The 13,945-nt window shown below is 37.8% G+C and overlaps 1 protein-coding gene across 1 annotated transcript in view; it reads right to left on the reverse strand.

Moving 5' to 3' along the window:
- fw (furrowed) overlaps positions 1–13,945 on the reverse strand; it is a 524,942-nt gene that overhangs the window by 17,318 nt on the left and 493,679 nt on the right. Inside the window, exons 15-16 of the mRNA XM_067146533.2 lie at positions 13,091–13,327; positions 6,824–7,003 (exon numbers count right to left, since the gene is read on the reverse strand). Coding sequence (XP_067002634.2) covers positions 6,824–7,003; positions 13,091–13,327 — 417 coding nt within the window. The remainder of the gene's footprint in view (positions 1–6,823; positions 7,004–13,090; positions 13,328–13,945) is intronic.

Consider the following 13,945-nt stretch of genomic DNA (forward strand, 5'->3'; position numbering starts at 1 on the left):
AACAAGAAAAATGAAAGGATTGAGAATATAATGTTGTAATAAAATTCACCAGTAGACTCATGCACCTTTTTGCTATCAGTATAATGATATTCTCAAATAAATTAAACATAGCAGTGTGATTTATCATATTTACATCCTATCCATAGTATTTGGAGAGAATTCTTCCTTTATAGGCTACACTGCACTCACAATAGAAGTAACCTGAACAATAAAACATAACTTTGTTGTTAATCAAACTCTCAAATCTGTTCCCTCCTCTTGAGTTCCATCACAAAGAACTTCTGTTTCTTCAGCAAGATTATTTTCGTTTACAGAAATTGAGGTGAACAGATTCTTATAAAAAGAAAGCAACTCATTCCTATCCCAATCCATTCCAAAATGCTTTTCAAGCAAACTTTTACGTCCTTTACTTTGGCGGGATTCAAGTTTACTCATGGCAATAATTCAGGTGGCATTAGCATATCTCGCTGGCGTTTTCCCTTTTTCATTACGGATTTTCCTAAACCGATGTCTGTGTTGTAATGAGGTTCTCCCCATAAAGGTGACATTTCCCAGTGAGTATCTGCTAATAACAAATCGTTTCACTGAAGAAAATTCAAAGTGCCAAGATGCAGGCATTTTCATCATATTTTCAAAAAACATTTTCCAATTGTTCACCAAGCAGTCTCTGCCAAACTTGGAGACTTTAGCATGTTTGCTAATGATGTCTTCATATTCTTCTGGATTACAGATTATAGGGCATTTCCGTATCTCTCTCTCTCTCGACTTGAGCAAATACCCTGTCAGAGGGCAGAAATGAGTGGCCTGTCATAGGAAAGACCAATTCAACACTTTCTATATTAGGTGGAGCTGTGTGTGTCAAGAAATATGAGCACATTGCAATCATTGTAGAATTGCGGTTCTGTCCTCCGCAGCCATCCACACGAATTCGTATAGTAGTGAAGTTTGACAAATCAGTTTGTGACAATCGATGGTAAACTGCAGATGACATTTCATTAGACCTCTTGTTGAATTCATGTTCCATCCATGTGTATGTAAAAACATTCTCCTTTGTCAACTTGGCATGTGAGGTACCCCTCACAATGGTAAAATTATAGGTGTACAATTGGCGACTGTAATAGGCAATTTGATTTGGATTCACAAGATTCTTTTGGCAGTCAAATGAAAATATTGCCATGCTGTCCCTTTCTTCTTGGAGCTTTTTGAAAAAGGCTGCAGCCCTTAGTTTGTGTACTCTAAGTTCCAAGATTAAATCATTTTCAGTGATACGTTCGAATTTTCAAGTTTAATTTTCTCCTTGAGCTCTATGTACTTTGAGCAAGCGTCAGTAACTGGTGTTCCGAATCCTATGTTGTAACAACGCATAAAAATTTCACGGAAGAACCACCGCTTCACCCTGAGTTCTTCAGGTGATTTCTTGTTATACATTTTGTAAAGCTTAGCGATGCTTAAATTTCCGGGTAGGTACTGTCTGACCAGTGACTTTACGCGACAATAGTGACTTTCACAACACTGCAAACCTTCAATGAAACGTTGCACGGAGTGCCTCTTTTCAGTGTACTCTGGTTTGATCCTAGTTCCTCCCCTCTTTTCTGTTGGAAGTTTCCCTGTCGTGAAGTGATTTCTGACAATCCTCTGACCCGATCTTTGCTGACATGCAATACATTCAAGAATGTCTTTTGGCAGACCTGAATGTGAAACTGTTCTGTATTAGCAAGTTTTATATACCTTCCACAACAAGAGCCATATTTTCGGTCATCTTAATACACTCTATTCACAGCCCAAAACTGCATGAAAGACTAACACAGTTCAAGAACAACTCAAAGAGTGGAAAGACTGGCATAAAACGCAGGTAAATTGTAGCGTGAGTCACGTGCTGAAATTATCCATTCCTATTGGTTGATTGTATATGGCGAGTTTTGGAACGACAAGCACCGTGGATAAGGTGAGTTATGGAACAATAGCCTAAGTTTGGTTACAGATTTCTATGGGAAACTGTGAGTTTTGGTGCTTAATTTTGTGATAGAACTATCACAAACATCATCAAGAAGGCAATGCTACCTCTAACCTCTGGTGAGACCCCAACTAGAGTATGGTTCCAGTGTATGGGACCCTCACCAGGAATACATGATTCAGGAACTGGAAAAAATCCAAAGAAAAGCAGCTTGATTTGTTCTGGGCGATTTCCGACAAAAGAGTAGCACTACAAAAATGTTGCAAAGTTTGGGCTGGGAAGACTTGGGAGAAAGGAGACGAGTTGCTCGACTAAGTGCTATGTTCCGAGCTGTCAGTGGAGAAATGGCGTGGGAGTACATCAGTAGACGAATAAGTTTGAGTGGTGTCTTTAAAAGTAGGAAAGATCATAATATGAAGATAAACTTGGAATTCAAGAGGACAAATTGGGGCAAATATTTGTTTATAAGAAGGGGAGTTAGGGATTGGAATAACTTACCAAGGGAGATGTTCAATAAATTTCCGATTTCTTTGCAATCATTTAAGAAAAGGCTAGGAAAATAACAGATAGGGAATCTGCCACCTGGGCGACTGCCCTAAATGCAGATCAGTAGTGATTGTTGTTGTTGTTGTTGTTGTTGATTGTTTGATTGTTTTAAGTTGCAAATTTGTGCGGTCATTAGCCCCTATTGATTAGTGTCCACGCAGGTGATATATAATTAGTTTCTAATACTATCTTGTACCCTTATCACCACTCTCTAGTCCATCCCTTTTCCCTTAATGTACTTCCCTATAACCCTCCTAAACAAACATCCTAAATAAAGGTATGACTGCTGTTCATGTGATAGCCATCTAAGCACAGATCCCTATCTCCTACCCACCCATCAAAATGTACAAATCTCACACCCAGTTTCTCACATATCCACCCCAAAGACCTATTTAAATCCCTGGTCAACCTCCAAACAGTTAGTATCCCTCCTACACAGCATCCCACAGGTAACAGTTTCCACTCTCTTAAACATCTCATATGCTGTCTTTACCAGATCCAAGTGCGGCCAGTATCCAGTATTCGGGAGATAGAACCCCACTATCGGCAGCCCTTAAGATTTAAAGATGGTTTTCCGTGGTTTCCCATTTTCACACCAAGCGAATGCTGGGGCTATACCTTAATTAAGGCCACAGTCGCTTCCTTCCCACTCTTAGTCCTTTCCTGTCCCATTGTTGCCTTAAGACCTATCTGTGTCGGTGCGACGTAAAGCAACTAGAAAAAAAAACAAAAAAAAGAATTACCAGATCCTCTACATCCCCAACTACGTTAGTACCTATTTCTACTTGCCTTAAAACTATCAACTTTTTCTTACCCCTTTTCTTCTCTTCTACTTTCCTTGACATATGCCTAACACTTCTCCCTGTTTCCCTTTCCTCCCACTCTTTGCCTATGTGTCTAACAATACAGTCTCTCATGAGCCTCAACCCTACCAACCTAATTAGAGCCCTTCCTCTTCTGGTCTCCCTTATCTTCTCTGATGGTTGCAGCACCTACTTCTCCCTTTTCTCGCTCTCATGACCCTGTTCCACCTCCCTCTTTCTATCCTACTCTCTATGTTTCCCTTTCCCTTACCTTATTCTCCTTTGTAACACTTGTCAGCTTCTCATGAGTAATTCCATGAGAACAGATGTAATGTATCCTTTCTGAGAATATCTTTCTTTCTAACAACCATGAAATTAACTCTATAGCTGCCTCCTTAAGGTTAAACCTAGTCTGGGGCATGATTACTGAGTGACATCATCATTGGCCACTCATCAGTGTCCATGGTTCAAATACCATCCAATTCATGTGGGATTTTAAAAATAAAGTCATTTCCCTTTAATTTGGATTCTGCGTAAAACTGGAGTCCCATGGCTGTGATCACAATATCAAGACTTTCATAAAACTACAAGGTTATTTGCTTTGTTAAATTTAGTCTCCATCCCTCCCAATAAATAATAATAACAATAATAATAATGCATTATATTACTATTGTTATATTGGAAACATGCAGATTAACATCAAAGAACATAAGCAAGCTTCAGGCTTGGGAGATGAAGTTTCTTAAACTACCCTCTAAAAGACATGAATTGATCATACTGGTATAAGGAACATAGATATCCAAGCAAACCTAGGATTAATAAAATTTATAGAGGAAATATTAAGGTCACCCATACTTGCATTTTTTTTGGGCACGTTAAAAGAATTAATAGCACAAGAATACCATGTACTTATATGGAAAGAAGACTAACACGCAGAAGACCAAGAAAAAAGGTGTACAGACCAACTGAGGGAAGACTTGCGGAGCAGAGGACGGAGTTGGGAATTTGTCATGTAAAACAAACTGTTTCTGGACAGACAGCAGTGGAGAGTGCTTGTTTACAACCACTCTACCCGGCATGCTGGAAGGGTTCAATAATGATGATGATGATTACTGTAATAAAACAAAGTCCCCAGCAGATGTCTCTCTGTGTTAGTGCAGGCAAAAATCAAGAACTCAAGATATGAGTAAAGGAGTGGAATCAGAGGTAAGGCTTTTTGTGGATGATGTTATTCTGTATAGAGTAATAAATAAGTTACAAGATTGTGAGCAACTGCAAAATGACCTCGATAATGTTGTGAGATTTATGATACATGGGGTTAAAAGTCAGGTTGTGAGTTTCACAAATAGGAAAAGTCCTCTCACTTTCAATTACTGCGTTCATGGGGTGAAAGTTCCTTTTGGGAATCATTGTAAGTATCTAGGTGTTAATATAAGGAAAGATCTTCAATGGGGGTAATCACATAAATGGGATTGTAAATAAAGGGTACAGATCTCTGCACATAGTTATGAGGGTGTTTAGGGGTTGTAGTAAGGATGTAAAGGAGAGGGCATATAAGTCTCTGGTAAGATCCCAACTGGAGTATGGTTCCAGTGTATGGGACCCTCACCAGGATTACTTGATTCAAGAACTTGAAAAATCCAAAAGAAAGCAGCTCAATTTTTTCTGGGTGATTTCGACAAAAGAGTAGCGTTACAAAAATGTTGCAAAGTTTGGGCTGGGAAGAACTGGGAGAAAGAAGATGAGCTGCTCGACACATCCCACTCTGAAGAGTCTAGTGTCAGACCTAAGACGAAACGCTGGTTAATAGAGCAAACGCCGGAAAAGCCATCCATCTAATTTTTGATCTGATTTTTGATATGCTCTATTGGTGGAAAAGAATCTAATTCCCTCCATGGGAACTTAGAATTTCCATTTGGAATTACTAGGCGGGCATTAATTCCATTGTGGAGTTTTATCTCCCGTATGCAGTTATCAGACTGTGCTTCATAAATAAGCTTCTGATAAGTTCACCTGCATACACCCTAGCGTCAGTGGGTAGGGTCTAACACATCCCACTCTGAAGAGTCTAGTGTCAGACCTAAGACGAAACGCTGGTTAATAGAGCAAACGCCGGAAAAATCATCCATCTAATTTTTGATCTGATTTTTGATATGCTCTATTGGTGGAAAAGAATCTAATTCCCTCCATGGGAACTTAGAATTTCCATCTAAGTGGTATGTTCCGAGCTGTCAGCGGAGAAATGGTGTGGAATGACATTAGTAGACGAATAAGTTTGAGTGGCGTCTTTAAAAGTAGGAAAGATCACAAAATGAAGGTAAAGTTGGAATTCAAGAGGACAAATTAGGGCAAATATTCATTTATAGGAAGGGGAGTTAGGTATTGGTATAACTTACCAAGGGAGATGTTCAATAAATTTCCATTTAAGAAAAAGCTAGGAAAACAACAGATAAGGAATCTGCCACCTGGGCAACTGCCCTAAATGCAGGTCAATATTGATTGATTGATTGATTGATTGATTGATTGATTGATTGATTGATTGATTATTGGTTCTGCTCCTTCCCCATACACTTTCATCACCACCGTCTTGGTCTTGGTGATGTTTAAACCATATTTCTTAAACTCCTCATTCCGGCTTTGTATTCTCTCTCCCAATTCCTCTTCTGAGTCACTCCAGATCGCTACATCATCTGCAAATGTGAAGGCTTTGATATCTCCATGTTCTTTCCTTTTAATAGATTTCATTACTACATCCATTACAATAACAAATAGAAGTGGTGACAATGAGCTGCCCTGCTGCACTCCTCTCTTTGTTTCAAACCAGTCCGACAAACCACATCCTACTTGAATACAGCTTCTGTTTAGGTCTATGGAATATTAATACACAAGAAAAAAGAGCTGAGCAGTGAGGGAAATCAAAGAAAATAAAACAGCCATACAAGTGTTTTCATGGCTTATGCTGCCTAAAATGACAATGATAGATCCCACAGGGCCCTACCTGAGGCTGGCATTGTTTCCACTTGTGCCAGTTTCCTAACTTATTCTTACCCGACCTTTCTTGGTCAACTCTTGTTCTCTTCTGATCTGACAGTTTTAGGTTAACGAGGTCTTGGCAGTCTTTCATTTTCACACCATTCATGGCCCTTCCCTTCCTTTTACTGATATCCTCTCTGATTAGTGTTAATGGAGGATGGTTGCCCAGTTGTATTTCCTTTTAAAACAATAATCACCACCACAGCACTTTACAGTACCTACATAATATGCACGAATGATTCAGGAATTATCAGCATTCTAGTGAAAGCAAAGGAATTGTTTAAATATTCCAAGGAAAGAAAGGAGTAAGCTAACACGTAGATGGTTGGAAGAGCCTTGGAAAAATGTTGCACTGAGTTACACACATTTATCAAGAGGAAAACAACTATGGTAGCCTACAAGGTAATCTTACAAAACTTAAATTCAAAATTGCTTCCATGCAAAGCTAACACAGATTACTAGTTACTAATACTGTAGTAGAGCTCACCTCTACAAGTTGGTGTATCTGAACTCCAGGTACCATTGTCAAGACACAATCTTCTACCATGGCCATCCAGCTCAAAATTTGGATCACATTCATACAGCACCACAACACCATAGTATGTTGCATTTGAAGCCAGAGTATATCGACCATGAGCAAGTTCTTCTGGGTTGCCACAATCCACATCTAGCAAAAGAAAAGTGTAAATGAACATTTAATGACATGGTTGTAGTAGATGGGACAGATGTTATTTTATCTATAAGTGTGAGGAAGTATAGAATTAAGATCTCTACAATTTATTTTGAAATCATTTTGTCCAAATAGTACATAATGAACTGAGATGTCTGTACGTGAATGGAGAAATAATACCACTGGGAATTAATGGAAAGGAACAAGCAAGTGGTTTGAACATCTTAGGAGTGAGCATCTAGAAAAGAATTAGCTGCTGATTGATAGGGTTTTTGTTATTTTTGAAAATCAAACTATAATTGAAATGCTATTCTGCAGATAGTTTTCTGTTTACTTGTAGGATTTTCATGGGATGTCATCTTCAATATCATCCACAAGATATTTACTCCAGAATGCCTTGACTTGAGTGATGTTGTTTGCTAGGCAAAATCAAAGAGCCTCATTTTTTCAGGATAATATTACTGTTTATCATCAGTGTAACATCGAAGAATTATTTTGAACTAAGGGCATTCAGAATTCATCAATATATATGTTTCTTATTGCTTTGTGAAATTACTTTATCAGGCATCTTGAAATTAATTTTAAGAGAGCTAAAGCTTTCCTTTTTGTGAAGAACACTCTTGACAGGGTGTAAGGTTCAATTTACCATTTCCTTTAATTACAAATTCCATTTTATGCTATAAAAATTATTTTTGTATCAGTATATATACAATTGTTGGTCATCAACAACTGTCAGTAAACTTCCTGTTGTTGGAACAAATTCAAATGTGTTTAAGTGCACTGCATTCCTTTTCTTCATGCACACTTGCAAGTGAACCATTCCCATGCTCTTTGCATTTCTCACCCAGTCTCATGCATGAATAGAATTTCTTCCCAATAATGTAAAGAACATACTTACTGTCATTAACATTTAAACAAGTTCATCTTCAAATATATTTTTTTGGTAGTTCTTATTCAAATGAAAAATATTTATGATGGTATTTCTGACTTGTTATTCTTGTGGTCTTGTATTCATTCTTTTGCTTCATGAAGAGTAAGCTTATCAGCAAGATCTTCCCAGAATATACGTTATTGTAGACTATGCCAATAGGTAAATTGTTTTATCAACTATAACATGTGCTATTTTATTGTCTTATTTCGTTGGCTGAATGGTCAGCGTACTGGCCTTCGGTTCAGAGGGTCCCGGGTTCGATTCCCGGCCAGGTCGGGGATTTTAACCTTCATTGGTTAATTCCAGTGGCCCGGGGGCTGGGTGCTTGTGCTGTCTCCAACATCCCTGCAACTCACACACCTCACATAACACTATCCTCCACCACAATAACACGCAGTTACCTACACATGGCAGATGCCGCCCACCCTCATCGGAGGGTCTGTCTTACAAGGGCTGCACTCGACTAGAAATAGCCACACAAAATTAAAATTAAAATTGTCTTAATCACTCATTTCACTACACATTTATTTGTTCATCATTGACTCCAAGAAGTCAACAGTGTCAAACCTAAGCTATTTCATTTAAATTAGCATAGGGGGTTTAATCACCATTGCTAAGTTACATCTAATACTGGATTCAGAGTATATGGTTAAAGTAGCATGCCAGAAGTACAAAATAGGGTTGAAAACTGTATTTCATTGACAAAAGTGCTGAGAAACACCAAGTTTACTTCCTACCATGAGGATTACTGTTCACTTACGAACAGTAGACAATTTGATAACTTAGCAGGTTGATATCACTGTTTTAAAATACATTAATATAACATTCATTCATTAAAGATGCAGATTATGTAATATCTTCCACCTGAGCAACAGCCCTAAATGCTGATCAGTGATGATTGATTGATTTATTGACTGACTGAATATAACCAGTCATGAGCATGTGTGTGATCATCAGATATTTTTATAGTACAGTACATTTTTTTAATATATCTGAGATCACAGGTGACCGTAAGTATCCAAGAAAGCAAATTTAGAAATTAATAGCCTTACAGAAGTTATGAACAAATAAAATGAAATATAAATATCAAAAAGAAATATTTGTGCTGCATTGATGTGTTACCTTGAGTAGGCTATGATTGTAAATAATGTTTCAGTGTCCTGACTGATCCATTCTATGTTGTGAAGACAATGGCACTGATGACAACTTCACTGATTTTGTGCCTGTTGTAGAAGTCAGCCAAGAAAGACGTAATCAAGGTTCTAGAAGTGATATTTATTAACACATTGGGGGCCAACAAATTGTTTTGAAATTTTGCTCTGTGGGCTGAAACTTTATTTTTAACCTCTGAAAGTGGATGCCCGTGTCTACCACGGTCTAGCAGGAAATCCAAAAAAAGTTGCTGGTGCCCATGATGGTGCTCAACTTGTTAAGATAGTAAGGGGATACACACTGAGCAGAGTGGCCACACGTTATAATGCGCTTCCCCTATGGAGACAAGATCTGCATTCGGGGACTGTGTGGGTTCGAACCCCACTGTCAGCTGTCCTGAGAATGGTTTTCTATGTGTTTCCCATTTTCACTTCCAGATAAATGCCAGGACAGTTCCTATTCATAGGCCACAGCTGATGCCTCCTACCTCCTTACCAACTAGATGTATTCTTGGTTAAACCATGGGAAATTGTTGATAAAACTGAGGTAATTGAAGGAATAGGAGACCATAAGGCTGTAATAATGGATGTAGGACTCGTACCAAAAAGGCTTAATAAGAGGGTTACACAAGACAAGAAATTGTACAGAAAAACTAAAGTTGATGAATTTGGGACTTACCTTAACTCACAATTCAGTTGTTGGATAAGTGAAGGGAGTAACGTGGATACACTTTGGGCTAAATTTAAAGGAATTATTTGGGAAGGAGAGAAGAGATTTGTACCTGTTAAGAAGGGTAAAATGACCTCAGACCCTGTTTATTATACAAGGGAAATAAGAAAATTAAAAAGAAAATGTAGAATAGTAAACAGGAAAATCAAAGAGGGTAGGGAGAGTAGAGAAACTAGAAAACAGCTAATGAGGGAACTGAATAGAGTGAAAAAGGAAGCAAAAGAGAATTATATGAATGGCATACTTCAAGAGGGTAATGACCACAAAGGGAAATGGAAAAAGCTGTATTCATATATCAGGAATCAAAAAGGAAAAGGAATCCAAATTCCTACAATGGTGGGAGAAGGGGGTGAACACTATTTAACAGATACTGAGAAAGCAAACCTATTTAGTAGGGAATTTAGAGATTCAGTAGATGATTGTCAAGAGTTGGAAACCGAAACAGAAGATAGAGAGGGAGAGAGACAGAGGGAAACAAGAAGCTTCTCATTCACAAACGAAGATATTTTCAGAGAAATCCAACTGCTTCAGCAAGGAAAAGCAGCAGGGAGTGATCAAATTACTGGGGAGGTATTAAAGACAATGGGGTGGTACATAGTGCCTTATTTAAAATTTCTCTTTGACTATGTCATAAATAATAGTGTAATACCAAAGGAATGGAAGGAATCTATAATAATACCAATTTATAAAGGAAAGGGTGATAAAAGGAAACCAGAGAACTACAGACCAATCAGCCTGACCAGTATAGTTTGTAAAATTCTGGAGAGTTTAATATCGAAGTACATCAGAGGGATATGTGATAATAAAAATTGGTTCATGAGGAGCCAGTATGGATTTAGAAAGAAATTTTCTTGTGAGGCACAACTGGTGGGATTTCAGCAGGACATATCAGATCAGTTGGATTCAGGAGGTCAGTTAGATTGCATAGCCATAGATCTTTCCAAAGCCTTTGATAGAGTGGAACATGGAATATTATTAAAGAAATTGGAGGGAATAGGATTGGACGTAAGGGTTACACGTTGGATAAAAGCATTTCTAAATTCAAGGGTTCAGAAAGTCAAAGTAGGAAATAATGTATCTCAGGAAGAGAAAGTTTGGAAGGGAATTGCACAGGGTAGTATAATCGGTCCGTTACTTTTCTTAATATACACAAATGATTTAGGGAACAATATAACATCAAAAATAAGATTGTATGCAGATGACATAATTGTTTATAGAGAAATAATCAACATTGAGGATTGTTCAGAATTACAAAGGGACCTTGAAAGTATCCAACAATGGGTTGAAGAAAATAATATGAAGGTTAATGGAGGCAAATCAACTGTTACAACTTTTACAAACAGGAGCTTTAAAACTGAATTTGAATATACTTTGGATGAGGTAGTTATCCCAAAAGATGGCAAGTGCAAATACTTAGGTGTGAGATTTGAAAGTAATTTGCACTGGAAGGGTCATATTGATGACATTGTTGGGAAAGCATACAGATCATTACATGTCATAATGAGGCTACTTAAAGGATGCAACAAAGAATTAAAAGAAAAAAGTTACTTGAGTATGGTTCGTCCATTATTGGAATATGCAAACAGTGTTTGGGATCCTCACCAAGAATACCTAATAAAAGAAATAGATAGTGTGCAGAGGAAAGCAGCAAGATTTGTAACAGGGGATTTCAGGAGAAAGAGTAGTGTATCAGAAATGTTAAAGGAACTTGGGTGGGAAACTTTAAGTAAGAGAAGGGAGAAAACTAGACTTACAGGATTATATAGAGCTTATACAGGAGAAGAAGCATGGGGAGATATCCGTGAGAGGCTTCAGTTGGAAAATAATTATATCGGCAGGACTGACCACAAATATAAAATTAGAAGGAATTTTAGCAGAAGCGATTGGGGTAAATTTTCATTCATTGAGAAGGGTGTAAAGGAGTGGAACAGTTTACCAGGGGTAGTGTTTGATCCTTTTCCAAAATCTGTACAGATATTCAAGAAGAGAATAAACAGCAACAGAGAAAATAAATGAAATGTTAGAGGGCATTCGACCAGTGCAGGTTATTGTATATAAAAAAATGTGTGTGAATAAATTAATTCCATCCCCTGGTCTAAGGAGTTTGGACAGCCAAAGTAGGGGACTGCCTGTAGGGGTGAAGTACAGTGGGGACTTCGAGGGCCCTGGGACCGCTACGGTAGCTGTGAAGGCCCTTCAGGAACTCTGAAAAGTGGTGGCAAAAGGGGCTCTGGTTAAGACGCAGCAGGTCGTTATGCTACTTAGGATCCAGAACGGGTAAAAAAAAAAAAAATAGTAAATAAATAAATGCAATGTAAATATTAATGTTATACCAGTTTTATAGTATCATTTGAAGCAATTCCACATACTGTATATCAGTTGACTATATTTGTAAGTAGGACAGGATATATTATAAGTAGAATTTTGTAAACAATATAAATTTATTAAGGATGAGCTGTGTGTTTAATAGAAAACATTGTTAGCGTAAATTGTATAATATTGTATTATAGGAAAAATTTTCTTCTCTTGTTAATTTAATATTTAGTGCTTGACAATAATGTATTTTAGTGTACCATTTGCCACCGAGGTAGACACCTCATTTGCAAATAAAGAGATTTTGATTTGATTTGATTTTGAAAATTCATTCATTATCATTCATTTCATCTTCATTAGGTCCTCAAACGAGGTTGGCATTAGGAAGGTCATTGGCCATAGAAACATGCCATATAAATTCATCTCACCTCATTCCCAAACCTGTACGAAGAAACAAGACGAAGGGAGGTAGACTTAAAATAGGAGAGTACATGGATTGTATCTATTCTTTATCTCTTTGTCGAGTTCTACTGGCTGTGCCACATCAGTCCTGAATCTGCTTTACGGTATAATATTTTATTTTATGGATGTTTAGTAATTTGCATTTTGCAAATATATTTATGTTCACAATCATTTATAATATTTCATTTTCATACATTTCACTCAAATTAATTGGACAAGGAACAAACAAGGCCATTGAAAATGAGACTGAGTAATCTAATATTTGATGGAATATGGCAGTGGAACAGGAAAAGGAAAGAAAACTACTGGTTAGGAACATCCCTATAACTTATTTATTGAGCTTAAACATACAACCATTTTTTCTGATATGCTTTTGCAATGGTATTTCACATTAATTTCAAAGTCAATTTCATTTAGTTCTATCCTTGATAATTTACCTAAGATAACAAGCGTGTCTGGGAATATTTGATATGTTACATGAGATTTACAGTACTCACAAACACACTGCGGGACATCTCCACTCCACTGTCCAGTCTCTTCACAGGTGCTGAGAGGTTCACCAATAACTTTATAACCTCGCTCACAACGATACTTGACCAAAGAGCCAATCTTGTACGTTGCTACTGAAGCTGCAGAATCTGCTGTCCTAATCAGAGTTCTTCCATACACACGGTCATTTCCGGTTACCGAGAGAATGCTGTGTGCTGCCAATATTGGTTCTGGACATCTGATTTCTGTGGAAAAATATTAAAAGTAAGAAAAATATGTTATCAGAAATTTCCATTTCAGCATTTTACAAATATTCAGAGGGATAGGAGGTCTAACAACAATATATCTTATATTTCCTAGTTGGAAAAATATACACTGAGTGGCCAAAAGTCATGGGAAGACACTGAACATGTTAATAATGAGTTGCTCCTCCACGAGCTCTCAAAATGGCAGCAATACGCTGAGGCATTGTCTCTACAAGGTTTTGGAATCGTTCTGGAGGGATCTGGACCCATGTATCTTGCACTGCTACCCACAATTGGTCTTGTGTAGTTGGTGCGGGATTCACAGAACGCACACCAGCATCAAGAGCATCCCATAAATGTTCGATTGGATTAAGAACAGGGGGATCTGGAAGGCTAATCCATGGTCGTAACTTCACTAGAGTGCTCCTGTGTGGCACCTGAGAGTGGTAACAAGGCACATTGTTCTGTTGAAACATGGCATCTCCATCAGGGTATTCTAGGTCCAGAAAGGGATGCAGATGGTTTGAAAGAATGTCCACATAATGTGCACCTGTCAGTGCTCCCTGCAGCTGGACAATGGGGCCTAATTGCAACCATGAGAACGCTGTCCAGACCAGA

Source organism: Anabrus simplex, chromosome 4 (genome assembly GCF_040414725.1).
Source record: "Anabrus simplex isolate iqAnaSimp1 chromosome 4, ASM4041472v1, whole genome shotgun sequence".
Lineage (NCBI taxonomy): Eukaryota > Metazoa > Arthropoda > Insecta > Orthoptera > Tettigoniidae > Anabrus > Anabrus simplex.